Source organism: Ctenocephalides felis, unplaced genomic scaffold (assembly GCF_003426905.1).
Source record: "Ctenocephalides felis isolate EL2017-DRISC unplaced genomic scaffold, ASM342690v1 CF-g0.4_SCAFFOLD_01886, whole genome shotgun sequence".
NCBI classification, from domain to species: domain Eukaryota; kingdom Metazoa; phylum Arthropoda; class Insecta; order Siphonaptera; family Pulicidae; genus Ctenocephalides; species Ctenocephalides felis.
Window position 1 is genome coordinate 99,416,518 of NW_020538040.1, and position 18,420 is coordinate 99,434,937.

Consider the following 18,420-nt stretch of genomic DNA (forward strand, 5'->3'; position numbering starts at 1 on the left):
TAAGTAATGAATATGGAAGTTTTATTCTATGATATTTATTATTTTAAATATATTTTATTATTTTGAAACTCTAACACTTAGAAGAGCCCTATAAACTATTAAGAAGTCTATTTTATTTTAGATGTATCAAGTGTCAAGAATTTTAACAATATATGAAAAATTTTAATGTTATATTTTATGTCGATTTTGTTTTAATCATATTTTTAACCTTTTCGGTCGAATTAAATTTGGAGATGGGTATCGTAGTACTCAGAATAATTTTGCGTTGGTAGAGCAGAACACAAAGTTTAGGACGTTTAAACAAGATATAATAATTGTTTGTGAACTTTAAATATTTTTTTATTTAATACATTTCATTATCTGGTGTTGTTTTTGTATAAAAGTTATATTATTACTGTATGCTGTATGAATACATACATTAGATAATTCGTATAGTAACTTGCCATGATGGAGCAGGCGGACATACGACCGGAACGGTAAAAAAAGCTTTGGTGGCTGAGAGTGGACAAACGACCAAAAAGGGTTAAAATATGAAACAGACGATGTATAAAAACTGTTCAGTGCAATATATCGAGATTTCATTTACAACTTCTATTGTAATTTGACAAAAGAAATGTACTAAATATTTTCAATCATCTGATATACATATTGAGCTTATATAAAGACTAATATGCATTCATTTACAGCACAAAATTGCATTTTTAAAAAGTATTGAAAAATTAAACATAGCATATTTATTCTTTATCATAATTCAAATTTATTTTATTTAGAGAAAATAAAAATTACTATTATTATACAAAAAATTTTCAATAGAAAAAAATGCAATTTTCACTATAACATTAAATTTATAAAATTATTTATATTTTTGCATACTTTGTCATCTGTATAAAATGTGTGTCATAATAAAAGAAGTTGTTTTTTAACAGCTCTTATTGCATAATGCATGACAATCTTCTTCAATAGTGGCAACAGTAAATTTGTCCTAAACCACTGATCGCACATCCCGACACGGACTAATGATATAGAACTTCTTGTTGAAGAATATAACACAGTTTTAGTAATTATTTCATTTTTATTCATGCAATTAGAGGTAGATAATACTATTTTTACAGTTCTTTTATAAAACTTATGAAAATTATAGGTTAAGTTTATACACATAAAATATTACATTTAAAATGGTTTATACGCGTGGGGATATTTATTGGCACATGATCTCAGAACATGCCGAGATGCATAATGCCATTTCAGTTCACTTTGTACTTCAGCTATCTTTTCATCAATTTCTTTAACTGGCTTTTCTTCTGATAATTTACCTAACAGTTTAAGCATTCGACCATAATGTTTGTGCATTGAAGCATACCACAAAGAGAAATAAATTATCTGAAAAATTCACACATTATATATTGAAAAAATTGAAACAAATGATCTACTCACTTTAGTATCCGTGGGATCTGTAAATTTCAATATATCATCCCATACAGCGGTGATCTGCTCACGAACACCTTCTTTATTATCTCCATCGCCTTCAAAATCTTGCTGGTACATGTAAAGTCTACATAAAGCTATTCCCCTCTTGCACAAAGCTTCCAGTAAAATTGCTTTATTTTTATCCATTATTCTAAAAAAATATCGTTTTCTATATAGCATTTCAACAAGTCGTTTTCTCACTTGCTTACATAAAATAAATCAATCAATCTGTAAATTTACACATACCCCTTAACCTTAGTGGCGTCAGCCCTTGTATCTGTTTTCATTCCATAATATGTTAGAAGTTTATCTTGGTCCAAACCTTTCAAAATTACTGATGTTACTTCTAAAATATTTTTGGCAAGGGAACAAATTTCACCCTTATTGTCTGTATCATTTGCATGTAGCACTGGTAATAATTTTTTAGGTTCATTTGGTTCTAAACATTGCAACATGGCTGTGTGAATTTGTAGGTGATCCGGGTACACAGAGCAGAGGTCTGCATACAACTTGTTGGCATCATCTCCAGCTTCTAGTGAGATGATAACAGCACTTAGGGAATAAACTAGATGTAAGTGGCATTTTGCCTTATGTCAAGATGCATCAACTTCCCGAAATGTGTAATAATGGACTTAATCAGCTATTTACATGAAAATTTGAACTGTTTATTTTGAAAATAAGTTTTACAAAAACTAAACATTGCGATTTTCAATTGTTATCTCTCAAACACATAAGATTTAAGTGTGTGTAGTATGACCATGATTCTATAAACAAAAAAAATTATGAAAATCAAATTTTTTTTTCAACAGTTGATGGTGAAGAAACGGCCTGGTCGATCATTACCAAAAACTAAAACTACTTTCAAAAGTTTTTGAATTTGTATATAAAATTTAAAATGAAAAAAAAAAAAATTAAAGAATTGCTAGCTAAAACATCAATGAAAACATTTACTCTTTTCTGCTTGTTACAAAGAAACGGCTCAGCGAATTATTATGCAAAAGTAATGAGTGCAAGTCCTTATTGAGAATGGCTTTTGTATGTTTGAATTCAGTTTAGCTGTTCATGAGGAAACGTGAATGAAAAAATTAAAAAAAAACGGCTCTTATACACACACAAATAATAAATAAATTTTTCCAATTTGGTCTCATTCAATTCAGGATGACTTAGTTAAATTTGTGTTTTACCTAATTTTCCTAACCATAAGGTCTTAGTATCACGTACAGCGTCACAATATTCTTCCCACTTGGTTTTATCTTTATCTTGCTTCGAACCATTCTTCTTAGGTGCCTCTGGTAAAATATATTTAAAGCTATATATATCAACCTTCTTTCCTAAATCATCTTTGGTGAAAGTAGCGGTTCCGAGCATATATTGTCCAACAGGCAAATTTTTGGTCACTCTAAAATTAATATAAAAAATCAAATGTGTAAAACCATATATATATATATATATATATATATATATATATATATAATATATATAACATGACCATAAAAATACTCAAAATATATTTACTTCTCATGGCTCGGTGGAGCAACATAAAGTACTTTTGTGCAGTTACGTTCCATTTGAATTGATACTAATTTTTTTCCTGCAGTGATAGCTTGAGTTTGATTGGGATACACATCCAATGCAATTGGAGTAGCTAGTTTATGATGCAATAAAATGGGAGCATCAATTAATTTATCCAAAAGATCTTTCTTATCATGACGAACACTTAATCGTAAAACATAATCTCCCTTATCCAGTTTTACATTATACTGCAAGCATAAAAATTAAATGTATATTTCCTCAAGCGCTTTTCACATGCAGACTTGTAAAATTGCTAAGTAAAAAACATGAAACACTGCCTGATAATCTTTTATGTAATAATATATAAACTAGTTGAAAGTGGCATTTAGCCTTAAGGAAATGTGTAAAACTTAATCAATCGAAATTGAAATTTAGATATTTAGATAAAATATTCAACTGTTTATTTCAAAAATAAAGTTGTTGCTTTCAATTAAATTTAGATATTGCGATTTCGAATAGAATTTTCTCAAACATCTTTAAATTAACTATAATTATATTAATTATATTGCACAGACACGTGCTTGTACGCTCTAAAACTGTAGCTTATTTTAAATTTTAGTGAATTGATAATGTTTGACTCATCACATCACAAAAGACAAATTTTGACATTAAACTATTTGCCATAAGGCCGTAACGTTTTAGTATCATTTATAAGATATCTATTGCGAAAAGAAGATTCATAAAAATAAACAAAAATTTTTTTTTCAACAGTTAATTTCAAGAAAACGGCCCGGTAGATTTTCACCTAAAACTAATCAGTAAATGATACTGATTAGTTTTAGGTGAAAATCTACCGGGCCGTTTTCGTGAAATTAACTGTTGAAAAAAAAATTTTTGTTTATTTTTAACTAATAACCCAACTAATAACTTTCGAACAGTTTTTAATTTTTTAAGATCCATCCAGAATTGAATTCACAAAGAAACGAATCAGCCAATTGTCGCACAAAACTGAGAAAAGATAATCCACTTAAAAACATATCAATTGGCTTTTAAATTTTTGAAATCGGATCAGACGTTCTAATTTTCACAAACGGCAAAAAAACGATACTAATTTTTGCAAACTTTGACGAATTTTCAAAATTAAATGACTTGTCGCAGAGCCGTAATATTTTGGTATGATCTACAAGACTATGGTATCTACCGTCAAAAACAAAAATTCATAAAAATCGTCGAAAGTTTTTTTTTTTAATACTTCATTACAAGAAAATGGCCCGGCCGATTTTTACCAAAAACTAATCAGCACGATTTCCAACCAATATCTTTCAAACGGTTTTTGAATTTTCAAAATCGATTCAGTATTGCGGGCTAAAATGTGGACAAAAAATTTCTTAATTTTCTGTTATTTACAAAGAAACGGCTTGGCTGATCATGCAAAATTGATAAACGCTAGTACTCATTGAGATACATCAAATGGCTTTTAAATTTTTTAAATCGGTCGAGGCGTTTTTGAGAAAACATCGATTTACAACAAAAAATCTGTTCACACACACACACACACTTTCCCAAATTTAGTCTCATTCGATTCAGAATGGCTTGAAACGTCAAGAAAACAAAATTAGCAAAACTGATTTTTTGATGAAAACATAAACTTCTCCTTCACGAAGTTAATATTGGAGAAAAACCTTATATTGTTTTAATTTAAAAGCAACAATAATTATAACACACAACCAGTATATCTTGCAACAGTTCAACTACTATACTGTAAAAATATAATAATTAGTTTATACCTTAGATGGATATGCATCCCCTGTTGCCATTAATTGCTTGTTGCAGTCAAACAACATCCACATTTGTGACTCAAATTCAGATTCATAAAGCTGATCACATAACAAAGGAAAATTAGGAGAGACATCCAAATTTTTATATATGTGGAAATTGTAAGTTAAAATTAATTCAAATATTTGTCGACCTCGAGGTATAACAAGTCTATTGCTCAGTGGCAGCACTTTACAATCGGCATTAGGCCTATAAAACATTTGTGATAAATAAATTTCAATAAAAGTCCATAATAAAATGTTATTTAGTATAGTTATGTAAAATGATATTAAAAATAAATGTAATTTGAATAAATTTGATAAAAGTAATTATAACACACCTTATTACTTGTACTGCAGTTTTTAGTGAAATAGATGGAACCATGTCTTCTGCAAGCAAGGATCTTACTTCTATTGGGAATAAACCATCAGCACCATGCATTGTAAAATTTGACCCATTAGGTGAAATACCATGAAATTCTAGAGAGTAATTCATTGGTAGATCATCGGAATGCGTCCAATATTTTGAAATTACGAGTTCCAAAATCAACCCTGCCTATGAAAAACCCATATAATACATATGTGAAATAAATACATTAAAAAATATTGTAAAAAAATATAATTGTGTATTACCTTGCATGGAAATGATAAAATATATTCTCCATTTGGATTCACATGGAACATTTTTTGAAATTCTAATGTTTTGCAACTTTGTTGGGGACGTATTTGCATACAATGAACTACAAATCTCCCCTTTATGTCAGATATTGATTGCATTTTCAGTACTGTTAACAATTATAAATATGATAAAATAGAATATAACTATAACTTTTATTAAAAGCAAAAATTTACTACTATTAAAGGCACTTACTTGCATATGTTGCTAGTTCAGGAACTAAAACAAAATGCCTTTTTAATGAATTTGAGGGAAAGAATTGATCCTTCCATGCAAGTTGATAATTAACTTCTTTTTCGGGAAACACATGTGGCTGTACTAATGTTATATTAATGTGGAAAATGTGACCCTTTTCAATACAAGCCGTATCATAAGCTTTGATTGTAGAATTATAAACACCTGGTTGCAACTTAGAGCCATCTATGCGCACAGTAAATGCCCTAGATAAATTACACAAATCTAAGTATGATGCACACGACACCCATGTCGCATCTGATATTAATGTGAGCCGCATGCCAAAGTTTATTTTCCTATTAGCATCTTGAACAAAAAATATTGTTAAGTTACATGAAAAAATGTTATTTTCTACTAAATAGCATAAAAACATTAATATTTCATACCTATGTTTTTTTCATCTTTAAAGAAAGGCTCAACAGTAACAAGCACATCTTTAAAAGATTCTTGAGGACCCTGCCTGATGTGAATGCCTTTACCTCCATGACCGCAAGAAACATTAAATCTAACATCTCTTTCTACACATTTGTGATAATTTCGAATATGATCAAATGTTTTCTCAACCTGAAGTAAACCAAAGCCTTGAGCAAATGGATCTGCCGAGTTAATATACATTGCTGAATTTTCTAATGCTCGTTTTACACTGTATGGAGAATAGGGAATATTTTGTTGTATTACACCTGATAAAATAACACCTAAAAAAAATTAATACATTTAAGATGTAAATAATTCAATACATATTAAATAAAATATATATTTATGTAATAGTGTATATGAAGTAACCAGAATTTAGATGCGTGAATCTGGAAAACTCTGAGGGAGGGGGAGAGAGGCACCAACTAAAGTTTTCATGCAGAAAAAAAAATATTTTTTAAATATCTAGATGTTTTTTAGTAAACAATACTATTGTCTATAAAAACTAAAAACATTGAGTGAAATACATATATATGTACAATACATTTAAGACAAATAATTGTCTAGTATATATATATATATATATATGGATTTGTAAATATTTTGTAAGCTTCGAACAAAAAATCCAATAAGTAATAAAAAACAATAATGAATTTTAAAAAAACATTTTTTTATTTATTTACTGTCGACATTTCAGAACTAGGTACGTTGTATTTTCAGGACATCTGTCATTGAAACATGATTTAGATAAGATTTAAACAGATAAGATTTAAACAAACAATATATTTAAGAAAAGTAGAAAATGGTGAATTTTTTATATAAAATAAAATTGTGGAAGCAATAACATTAAATCATCAATAAATTGCAGAAATGAGTTGGATATGTTTTGTTAAACAACACCAACTGTTGCAACTTTTTCAGGGTGATTTTCATCCATGAAATTTAGATCTTAGAAAGCTGCTTATAAATTATTGTAAGACCCTTAGCTGGAATTATATCCTTTATCAACTCTTTTTGTTTAAACACAGTATATATGTTTGCATTTTATACATTTACAAAATTTTCTTTACTTTTATTTATAACTATGGGTCCTAAGAAAAGAGCCATATCTTTTAGATTTAGATTATAGTGTATATATATATATATATATATATATATATATATATATCGATAGCTTTTTCGACGTTGAAACATATTTCAAAGTAACTGGCAGCCCATTCGTCGAAATAAAAAAGGTATAAAGTATAAAAACTTTTATTTATACGTTTCGACACAAGATGCGTGTCATCATTCAGCAACTACAACATTTGAAAATTTTATTAACTAATATAAACAACAATAAAAATTAATTATAGCATAGAGAAACATTATACACACCACAGGACAAAAACACTCAACAAAAATTTATTTAAAAAAATTAAACTTAATAACATATTAGAGAAAAAAACATTTTTTAGAAAAAAATTATGTATAACTAAAAGATTTGAAAACTAATTTTACTAAAAGTTATGAAATACATTATTGTGAAGCTAGAAGCACGCCCATACCGAGCATCTAGACTCGACTGAATTATTTCAATAGGCGTGTTGATAGGAATGGGAGGGGACGCATCAAGGACAAATTCTACGAGGCAAGAGAACGCATCGAATACAGAGGTTGAGCTGGGATTGATCAAAAGGAAAAAGCAAACCAAGTAAAAGTTAAAACAAAAAAACAAAATTGTAAAAAAATAATATAAAAGAAATAAGCAAATTAATTTTTTGTTTTTTTAATAAAATCAATAACTATCTGGTAACTATCATGTAAAAGGTGGGATGAATTGCGTTTGTTAACACAAGAGGAGGAATTTAATGAAATAAAAAAGGATTCAGCAAATTTTCTAAGGTCACTATTTTTTTCGATATAAAGAATCACACATCCTGTTATTCTTTATATCGAAAAAAATAGTGACCTTAGAAAATTTGCTGAATCCTTTTTTATTTCATTAAATTCCTCCTGAATCACACATCCTGTTATTCTTTATATCGAAAAAAATAGTGACCTTAGAAAATTTGCTGAATCCTTTTTTATTTCATTAAATTCCTCCTCTTGTGTTAACAAACGCAATTCATCCCACCTTTTACATGATAGTTACCAGATAGTTATTGATTTTATTAAAAAAACAAAAAATTAATTTGCTTATTTCTTTTATATTATTTTTTTACAATTTTGTTTTTTTGTTTTAACTTTTACTTGGTTTGCTTTTTCCTTTTGATCAATCCCAGCTCAACCTCTGTATTCGATGCGTTCTCTTGCCTCGTAGAATTTGTCCTTGATGCGTCCCCTCCCATTCCTATCAACACGCCTATTGAAATAATTCAGTCGAGTCTAGATGCTCGGTATGGGCGTGCTTCTAGCTTCACAATGATGTATTTCATAACTTTTAGTAAAATTAGTTTTCAAATCTTTTAGTTATACATAATTTTTTTCTAAAAAATGTTTTTTTCTCTAATATGTTATTAAGTTTAATTTTTTAAAATAAATTTTTGTTGAGTGTTTTTGTCCTGTGATGTGTATAATGTTTCTCTATGCTATAATTAATTTTTATTGTTGTTCATATTAGTTAATAATATTTTCAAATGTTGTAGTTGCTGAATGATGACACGCATCTTGTGTCGAAACGTATAAATAAAAGTTTTTATACTTTATACCTTTTTTATTTCGACGAATGGGCTGCCAGTTACTTTGAAATATATATATATATATATATATATATATATATATATATATATATATATATGACTCTTGTACATTCTTGCCACCCTCATATTTTTCAATGATTTTACACTATAATCTAAAAGATATGGCTCTTTTCTTAGAACTCATAGTTATAAATAAAAGTAAAGAAAATTTTGTAAATGTATAAAATGCAAACTAAACATAAATAATAGTATAATCATCACTGTATAGTTAAATAAACTTATAGATTTGTTTAAAAAATGGGCTTTGATTTGCAAAATATATGAAATTAGTTAATATTTCTGTGATATTTAATTAATCAAACATAAAAATAGGTTTAAAAAAAATATAAAACAAATGATAAGCTGACGGGATTCAAACTATGAATCCGAATTCAAGAAAGTAAGAGCAAGTGCTTCAGGAATATTGATAGGGAACACTATACGCGTACCTATTGCACAGGTTCTATTCTTTGCACCTTTAATTAATAATTTTTATAATTAAACCACTTCTCATAGACCTATATTATTTCAAGGTGTTTGATTTGACTATCGACTCCAGCATCATGCAAAGTTTCATCAAAATCCCAGAGAAGTAAATCTAAGGTTCTCCTTGTAATAAGTAATTTTACTAACAAATTAATACTGTTTTTACAGAAAGACTTATTCAACTAGTCCTGTAATATTTATGAATTGTTTTTTTTTTATTACCTAGAGATCCACTAACATGAGGTGCAGCCATACTAGTACCATTCATCAACTGTGCTTGAGAAAGTGTAAAAGCAGGAACTGAAGTTATAGCTCCCCCCGGTGCACAAACTGTAACTCCAATATCACCATCTATAGTTGGCCCCCTAGAAGTCCAAGTGTATGGCATTCCTGGTAATTTATCTCTTAAAGCATATTCTGCAACCATCATTTCAGGGGTGACATATGCTCCCACACCTACAAGATTCAAAAATAAATATTCTCTCAAGGTATATATTTATATAATGATATTTTAAAAAAAATCCAATGTTGAAAACATAATACATTAATAAACATACTAATAAGTGAAGGTTGGCTTATGTCCGGCGGAGTCCCTATAGTGCAAAGTGCAGGCCCATGATTTCCAGCAGAGGCAACCCATATAACACCATACTTATTAACAACCTCATTCATCAGTTCACCTATACGCCTGAATACAAAATAAATTAATGACCACATATTTTCCAAATAAACATTGTGTGACCTGAGAGGCAGTAGCAATCTGAAATCCACAAGCTTGTCTTCAGCACTGTGATATTGATGTGGAATTTATGTGGATTTTAGATTGCTGCCACTGCTCGATGTTTACTGGGTTATTACATTATTATGATATAAATCTAAATAATTAATATTTAACAATAAATAGTTTAACCATGTTAAATATTACCATAAACTTGAACTATAGCTCATACAATTATACAACTGTTGAACTGTTAATAACTCACCCAGAATTTGAAAAATGCGCGTGTTCCCCATAACTCATATTAATAATATGAACACCTTGTTCCTTCTGACAGAGTTCCATTACTTTTATGATGGCACGAACTATAGAATGACCAGTTTCCATAGAACCCAAACGAGCATCACCAATGGTTAACGAAATAATTTGTGCACCTGGAGCAACACCACATCTTTCAGGATCATCAGGAAAATACGCAGCAGCAATAGAGGACACATGAGTGCCATGACTGGCTGTTAACAACATATATGAGAATATAATTAGTTATCAGAAAACAAATGACAAAAAAGCTGTTCATCAATAGATAATTCTTATAGAAAAAAATTAAAACATCTAGGTTTCATAAATTGAAAAATAAAAAATTATTAATGATAATATCATTTCTATCAGAAATTAGTACTTACAGCACATGCCCACAATTTCTAAAGTATTTCCATCATCGTGAACATTGATACTAACACTAACTTGATCAACTTTAGTCAGCGGTTTAAATTCTCTGGTTATGGAATATTCACTAAGAATGACACCAGATCCTAAGTCACCTTGTTCAGATGTATCAATGCATGCTCTATTTGATTAATTCAATAAAAAAAAAATTTATGTTTAGTAATTTTAACAATATGGTTTATAATAAATGCAAAATTACTCAGATAATTAATTTACAAATATTGAAAACAAAACTTACATCCATTTATCACCATCATGATAAAGTACACAATCATAAACACAGCCAAGATCTGAATATTTCTTTTCCATTCCATTAAGCAATTCCAAACGTGTCTCCAAATCTTCTTTGTAAAGCTTTTCAATAGGTGCCAAAGTTGCCGATTGCCCTAGAAGTAAAATGCTCTTATGAAAAAAATGAATAAATGCAAGAATATATTAATATATAACAAAATTGAAATAATTAAAATTGAAATCACTAAAACAATATGTCATTCCAAATTAATAGATAAAGTCAATAGTATAAATTAATAGATAAATTATTCAAAATTACCTGTTTTGGATTCATATTCTTGAAGATCTCTAATAGCATTAGCAAAAGCCTTTTTATGATGTGGATCCCAAAGCCTTTCTTTATAATCGGCTTCTACTCGTTCTTTAACTTTCACAGGATATAAATCTGAAGCAGCTTTAACACCAATATGATAAGAACCTGTAGGATTTTTCCATGAAGTTGGAATCTAATAAAAAATATATATGATATTATGAACAAATAGAAAAATCACAAAAAACTGATTTCAAATTAAACTGGTTGCTTGGAGCATCGTGTTACCCGACAAGTTTTCTGTAAACCATTAATAGATCAATCATTCAACTAATTAAATTTCACAATTTATAAAAAAATTATAAAAAAAAAATTGAAGGAAAAGAAACTAGTTGAAAGTGGCCTCAAGGCAAGTTGCATAAACTTCACTAGGTGTATTTTAATTTACTTAAAATCAATCAAAATTGATATTTAGAAATTTAGATGAAATTTTCACAATTACGTAAATCATGTTCTAGATATTATTTAATGATTTAAATCAATTTTTCTCAAAGTTATTTCTTCTAACGCCCCCTTTGAAGATCAAATTGTTTGTAGCGCTGCTCCCCTCTCAAATTTTGTATATTTATATAATCTCTAAAAAAACATTTTTTCAATTTTAGTATTTATAATTTTTAGTTTTTTTAGCGTGGTATATTAGTCGATGTAACCTTACATTCTAAATTAGACAATTTTACCAGTGAGAGCAAAAAAACGCTACTCAAAACAGTGTATGCATGTATTAAAATTTATTTAGAGGCCTCTTATCGCTTCCCTGGATAGTACAATCACCCACCGGATAGCGATATCGCCCACTTTGAGAAATAAATGAATGGTAACATTTTTTTACAAAACTAGGGAAGTTTTGTTGGCTGTTCATTTATTTTTTTCTAATTCCAAAACCATTTCTAATTGATTTCATTGACTATCACATCACAAAAGCAATCTCTTGACACTTTGACTATCATATTTTTTCATTTGTGAATTTTTAAAACTAAACTACTAGTCGTAGGGCTGTAATATTTCAGTATGTTCAATGAGACCCAAAAGTTTCATAAAAAAAAAAAAATATCAATAGTTAATTACAAGAAAACGGCTCGATAAATGTTTACCTAAAACTAAACGATATCATTCTAAACCAAGATCTTTCAAACAGTTTTCGATTTTTTAACCCTTTGAGGACGCGCGCCGCATATATGCGTTTTATACAATGCCAGTATCATCAAACAGAAAAATCATATATGCGTTTGGCGAAGTCAGTTATTAGAGCCGAGTAACGCATATAAGTATCCCACCTGAATACATGTCGATGGCCGAGGAACTCGATGTTAATAAACCAAACTGAATTGATTATAAACCAACATTTTATTTGTCCTGTGGAAAATCTACATTCATAAGTCCATATATTCAAGTTGGAGTGCTAGAATTTGAGGTAGAGTGCCAAAAATATGCGTTGGCAATTTTAAATGACTATGACGACTCGGCACCACGGTATGGTTCACTTGGAACCGTCCCGTCCCCAAAGAGTTGAAACCAATTCAGAATTGTGAGCTAAAACGTAGACAAAGACTTCTACACTTTTGTGCCAGCGAATTTTAACCAAAAACTAATCAGGTTGATTCCCAACCAATAACCAATATCTTTCGAACGGTTTTTGAATTTTTAAAATCGATTCAGAATTGCGGGCTAAAACGTGAACGAATATTTTTTCATTTTTCTGCGATTTTCTAAGAGACGGCTCGGCCGGTCGTCGCACAAAACTGACAAACGATAGTCTTCATTGAGATACATCGAACGGCTTTTATATTTTTGAAATCGGTCCAGCCGTATTTGAAAAAAACTTCGATTTAAGGTAAAAAATCTGTTCACATAACACACACACACACTTTCCAAATTTGGTCTCATTCGATTCAATATTCGAAAAAGTTCGGGAAGTTAATAAATTAAGGTAAGCGTACATTATTCCGTAAAATTTTGATTTTCGTCTCAAAATAAGAAAACGCGTCGGTAAATAATAATTTTATAAAATACCATTTGAGTATAGTCGGTATATAATAACACGATTTTCGAATTTAAATATTTTTTAAAGCCGTATCGAGCTTTTATGGGTGCGTAACCCGTCTCTAGTTCCGTACGGGATGTTTGTTGGTTAGCTTAAAAAAAACTTGATTGATGATTTTGATGCTGATAAGATTAATCAATCTATAAAATTAATGATCAGTATTAAAATAATATGCAATACGTTATATAGCTAAAAATTAAACATATTTTTAGAGAAATAGTCAATTTCATGAATGCCGTAATTATGTTCACACAACTGAGATTAATAATGTGCGTAATTGCGTCATAGACCTTATAATACAATATGTATTATCAGGTCCATGAATTGCGTGCATATCACGGAATAACAAAAAGTTGAATCAAAATATTTTTGTTTTTTGTTTTTAACTATCGTTAAATTCAGCGTTGCTTTTTTGATTTTTTAACCCTTATAATTAAGTTTGAGATAGAGCCGATTTTTGACCTTCGTCAGCGATTTCTCGAAAACGGCTGGACCGATTTAAAAAATTTAAAATCCATTCGATATATGTCGATGAGGACTAGCATTTATCAGTTTTGCGAGATGATCGGCCGAACCGTTTCTTTGTAATTATCAGAGAAGTGTAAAGTTTATCATCCACTGTTTAGCTCACAATCTTGAATCGAAAATCAATATTGGTTGGGAATTGTGTTGATTAGTTTTTGGTAAAGATCGGCCGGATCGTTCTCTACTGAAAAAAAAATTCGACAATTTTTATGATAAATATCATAGTCTTATAAACGTATTAAAATATTACGGCTCTACGGAAAGTCGTTCAATTTCAAAAAATCATGAAAAAAGTGAGTATCGTTTTTTTGGCGTTTGTTAAAATTGGAGCTACGTTTTATCAAAAATGGCTGAACTTATTTCAAAAATTTAAAAGCCATTCAATGAAACTTGATAGGTACTCACACTGGTTAATTTTTTAAAACGATCGGCTAAGCCGTTTCTTTACAATTAGCAGAAAAGTCCACATTTTAGCCAAAATTTCTGAATCGATTTTGGAAAATCCAAAAACTATTCGAAACATATCATTTGGGAATCGTGTTTACTTTTTGACGAAGATGGGCCGGACCGTTTTTTTTTTCGTAATTATTAGTTAAAAAAAAAAGTTTGACAATTTTAATTAAACTTTGTCTGACGATAGAGTACCTGGTTTTAATGTACCCCCACTAAAATATTATAGTCCTAGGAAAAGTGAATCAATGTTAAAAATTAATTAAAATTTGGATTATTCGGCCATGCTTTTAGAACATATTCCATAGCGCGTGTTCGTTTTTCAATACTGTGTAATAAAAAAAAAAGAATAATCTGCAATAGTTTCTCGCATTATAAAGCTCTACACCAACTCGGCATACACATAAATTAATACATTGATTTCTTATTAATTAAGTCAATCATCATTCTCTTCAACTTTTAAGATAATAATGGCTCACAAAAACCTTGAAAAGGCTTCATGACTGAATTTTATTTGTCGATTGATAGATTTCAATACTATAATTATATAAAGAATCAATTTTGTAAACCTATATAGTACCTTGTTCATTGTTTTATATCATTTATTTGATTTATTTTTGGATAATGAACTTTTACATGTAGTATTGATAATAACTATTACTAATGATAGCAACTTATATATATAGCTAGCATATATATAGATAGCAAAATTTTCATAAAAATAAATAAAATAAGCACTCAAAATTATATACAAATGCTTATATTCAATAACCATATTTATTTGTAATTTATTCTTGTTGTAATTTTTGTTATTTACACTATTATGGAATAATGTACAATGACGTACGAAATTATGTCATAAGCTAAATTTTATCAAAAAATTAGGGAAAAACTCGTGGTTCAGCAAAACACTAATTATTACTAACAATGACGTTCTACAATGCAAAAGTTTGTTTTATAATAATCATATGAGCCTAATATATATAATAGAACAGTTTTAGTCCATTCACTTTTCTACTTTTTCTAAAAATCAGCTTTGAAGTCAATCATTCCTTAATATACCGGAATATTTTACACTTTCCTCAAGTAACAAATATCCAACTAAAGAAACATTAAATTTAGCATAAATAAATAAAAAGAAAAAATATGCACATTGATAAAATTTATGATTTAGATTTCATATGTTAAAATTCTCACAGCTGATCATCAGTATTCTCTTTGTACTTTTTCTTCATAATTCAAATAGAGAAAAATATTTAACAAAATGAACTGACAATAGATGCATCAATATTTGGAGGAGTAAAGAATTAACTTACAAATCATTGTTTTACAATGAGAAGCAAATATAATCAAAGTACACTTAGTATTTAAAATAAATTTGTTTTGTTTTCTTCTTTACCTTTAACTTACGACCAGTCAGTCCAGTAATAATTCCATCTTTAGCTTCTACAACTGTTGATGTGTCAACATCACCAGCGCCACTACAATCAAATCGACCTATAACTTTTGGCTTTCCGTCACTTGTAACCTAATTATAAATGAATGTTTATGTATCATTCTAATCTAATTTTTAAATATATATATTTATATATCTTATACATGATTTATAACTGATAGCTAATACAAATTCAAAATATTTTCGAAGTTCCATACTTGCAATCCTGCCGCTCCTGGATCAACACCAGAATCAAATATCGCAATAATGCATCCTCTACCATCAAATTCGGGGTACTTGCTTAAAAAATTTGTAACTCCTGTTTCTTTTTTCGGCAAAAGACCGGCGACAGGAAAGTCTCCTTCTATAACGGTAGCCATATTTAAGCATACACTAAATGACAAAAACAATTTTTCAATGTCATTCTACATCCATATCTCTTCTTCTAGAGGAGAAACTACAATGCAGACAGAAATCAGAACTACCAACAATTAAATAAAAGATAATTGTCACAAGAAATTTCCATGAGATTCAAGCGTAAACGAAACTGAACGAAACTCCAAACTTTACCTATCTATGCTCCGAACTCTTCTACAAAAATGAATTTATTTAAGACCCATTATTTATCACCCATTTAGATTTAAATAATAAAAAATATTTTTTGAAATGTAATTCATTATAATATAATTTATTTTTATTATTACATATTTGAATATAATTTATTGTATAGCTGAGTACACAAGTATATGCGCTATTATTATTATTATTATTATTATTAATAATATTATTATTATTAGTATTATGCTTATTTATCTATTAAAAAATTATTTATCTATGTACGTGCGTACCCACCAATCTATGGAACCCACTAATAGCAAAAAGTCTATTTTATTCTTAAAAAAGAAATTATTGCATAGATAAAAAAAGAGTATATTAATATACTTCAGTTGTAACAAATATTGTAATTAAGAAAAATGGTTATTATACTTATTTATCTAAGAGTATATGCACTCAAATATTTATACTTATTTATCTATGAGTATATCTTTCTCAAAAACTTTCTGTATGATAGTGTGCTTGATTATGTTAACTGTAACTATTTTTTTTATAAATTGATTATTTAGTTAAATCAAATAATTTGGTTAAAATTTGTATTTTTATTAAATAATTCTTAGAAATGAATTTTCAACTTGCTAGTAAAGCTCAAAAACCGATAGAAGCGCCATCAACGAGAACTATATGAAGTTGATCAAATGATGTCATATTTATAAGCTCGTCTATGGTATTATTAAATTTCGCGAAGTTTTCTAAGCACTTCTAATTTTTGTGAAGTGTCAAACTCACGTATTGTTTTACTGCTTCTCTTTAACTAAAAAGATGTGGTTCGAGATTTTGCCAAGTTTTGGTATCATTGTAGGAGCGTTAGCTTTACCATCATTCGCTTCATACCACATGCACAAACTAGTAAATGGCAATGTAAGATTATATCATCAATTGACAAATGTATTGCTTTTCAGAAAATTCATGATAAATTGTTCTCAAAATTCAGTTTGTTGCTTTAGATTACTGAAGTATTTATTTACCTAGATATAATTTCTGAGATGATGTCTTTTGTTCCTGCTTTATTCGATTAAATTTTAGTCTTCTTTGTATAGACCGAAATCCATTGAACTTCGTAATTCTTGTATACCCAACATTAGTACATGATAAAGCTATAATTAAATTAAATACAAAATAAATATTAATAATAATTGTTTATTTTCAGCCATACCTGCGAGATTTAAATAACAGATATCAAAGGAGATTGTATCAAAGAGATCAAATGCTGACAAAGGATCCTTATGTCTCCAATGTAAGCACATGATAATCTTTATTGTTTAGATATTATAAATTATTTTTAATTATCCAGTTAATTTAAATTCTTGCACTTTCAGGGACTTGAAGTTATACCTGATGAGTAATTTTCAACAGAATAAAGTAGAATGAAGAAATAGGAACAAATTTGTAAATATCTTGAAGTTCAAAATAATAAATTAAGATCTTAATATTTGTGTTTTCAATATTCTTATAAAATGAATGCATATATAACATATTTATATGCGTGGCAGGATATCGCATGCAACACATGCAGGGTATATATAATACATAACATGGGTGTCTGATTGAACGCCTAAGTCTGTTTTTACACGGAGATTGGTTCCAGAAGAATCCGTGTAAAAAAAAAATGTGTAAAAAAAGACATTGACCTTATACAAAAATGGGTGATTTGTTCCTAATCTCTAAAACCTATTAAAATTGGTGAAAAACAAGAATTTTTAAGAACAAGAATTAAATTAGTGCTATTCACATTTGCTTTGACCAATAAAAATTGTTTGTATGCGCTAAAGGGGAATTCACTTAAATCTTTAAGCTAGTGTTTGCAAACTATCGATACTATCGATGGTTTCAGACTTTTTTCTTTCATAAATACTTTTTTGTGAATGAACATACTCTGCAAAAATTTAATTTGACAAAAAAAATTTAGGTACATAAAATTTCAAGTCGTGCTAAATGGAATAAATTCGTGTAAAAAATTTAAAAATATTCAATTTTCAAACCAAG

General features: G+C 28.7%; 2 protein-coding genes across 2 annotated transcripts; one reads left to right on the forward strand and one right to left on the reverse strand.

The window, feature by feature from the left end:
- Positions 1-1,084: 1,084 nt before the first annotated feature.
- LOC113376614 (tripeptidyl-peptidase 2) lies at positions 1,085-16,258 on the reverse strand. Its single transcript, XM_026616601.1, has 18 exons — positions 16,038-16,258; positions 15,784-15,912; positions 11,318-11,504; positions 11,006-11,153; positions 10,725-10,888; positions 10,307-10,553; positions 9,881-10,011; positions 9,546-9,779; positions 6,090-6,398; positions 5,665-6,009; positions 5,427-5,578; positions 5,135-5,349; positions 4,767-5,004; positions 2,983-3,227; positions 2,652-2,866; positions 1,714-1,999; positions 1,435-1,618; positions 1,085-1,380 (listed from the first exon to the last, which is right to left on the reverse strand). The coding sequence occupies exons 1-18, from the start codon at positions 16,197-16,199 to the stop codon at positions 1,171-1,173; spliced, it is 3,801 nt and encodes a 1,266-aa protein (XP_026472386.1). The 5' UTR covers positions 16,200-16,258; the 3' UTR covers positions 1,085-1,170.
- An 856-nt stretch (positions 16,259-17,114) lies between these two features.
- LOC113378282 (NADH dehydrogenase [ubiquinone] 1 alpha subcomplex subunit 1) lies at positions 17,115-17,877 on the forward strand. The gene is made up of 3 exons (XM_026618808.1): positions 17,115-17,295; positions 17,585-17,671; positions 17,754-17,877. The coding sequence occupies exons 1-3, from the start codon at positions 17,197-17,199 to the stop codon at positions 17,778-17,780; spliced, it is 213 nt and encodes a 70-aa protein (XP_026474593.1). The 5' UTR covers positions 17,115-17,196; the 3' UTR covers positions 17,781-17,877.
- The last annotated feature ends 543 nt before the right edge of the window (positions 17,878-18,420 follow it).

Excerpts from the sequence above, each read along its gene's own strand:
- LOC113376614 (XM_026616601.1), bottom strand. The coding sequence starts at position 16,199 with ATGGCTACCGTTATAGAAGGAGACTTTCCTGTCGCCGGTCTTTTGCCG. Across the intron at positions 10,889-11,005 it reads CATGATGGTGATAAATGGAT|AGCATGCATTGATACATCTG; the intron begins GTAAGTTTTGTT and ends TTAATCAAATAG. Across the intron at positions 6,010-6,089 it reads TAAAGATGAAAAAAACATAG|ATGCTAATAGGAAAATAAAC; the intron begins GTATGAAATATT and ends TTTTTGTTCAAG.
- LOC113378282 (XM_026618808.1), top strand. The coding sequence starts at position 17,197 with ATGTGGTTCGAGATTTTGCCAAGTTTTGGTATCATTGTAGGAGCGTTA. Across the intron at positions 17,296-17,584 it reads ACAAACTAGTAAATGGCAAT|CCATACCTGCGAGATTTAAA; the intron begins GTAAGATTATAT and ends GTTTATTTTCAG. Across the intron at positions 17,672-17,753 it reads AGGATCCTTATGTCTCCAAT|GGACTTGAAGTTATACCTGA; the intron begins GTAAGCACATGA and ends TTGCACTTTCAG.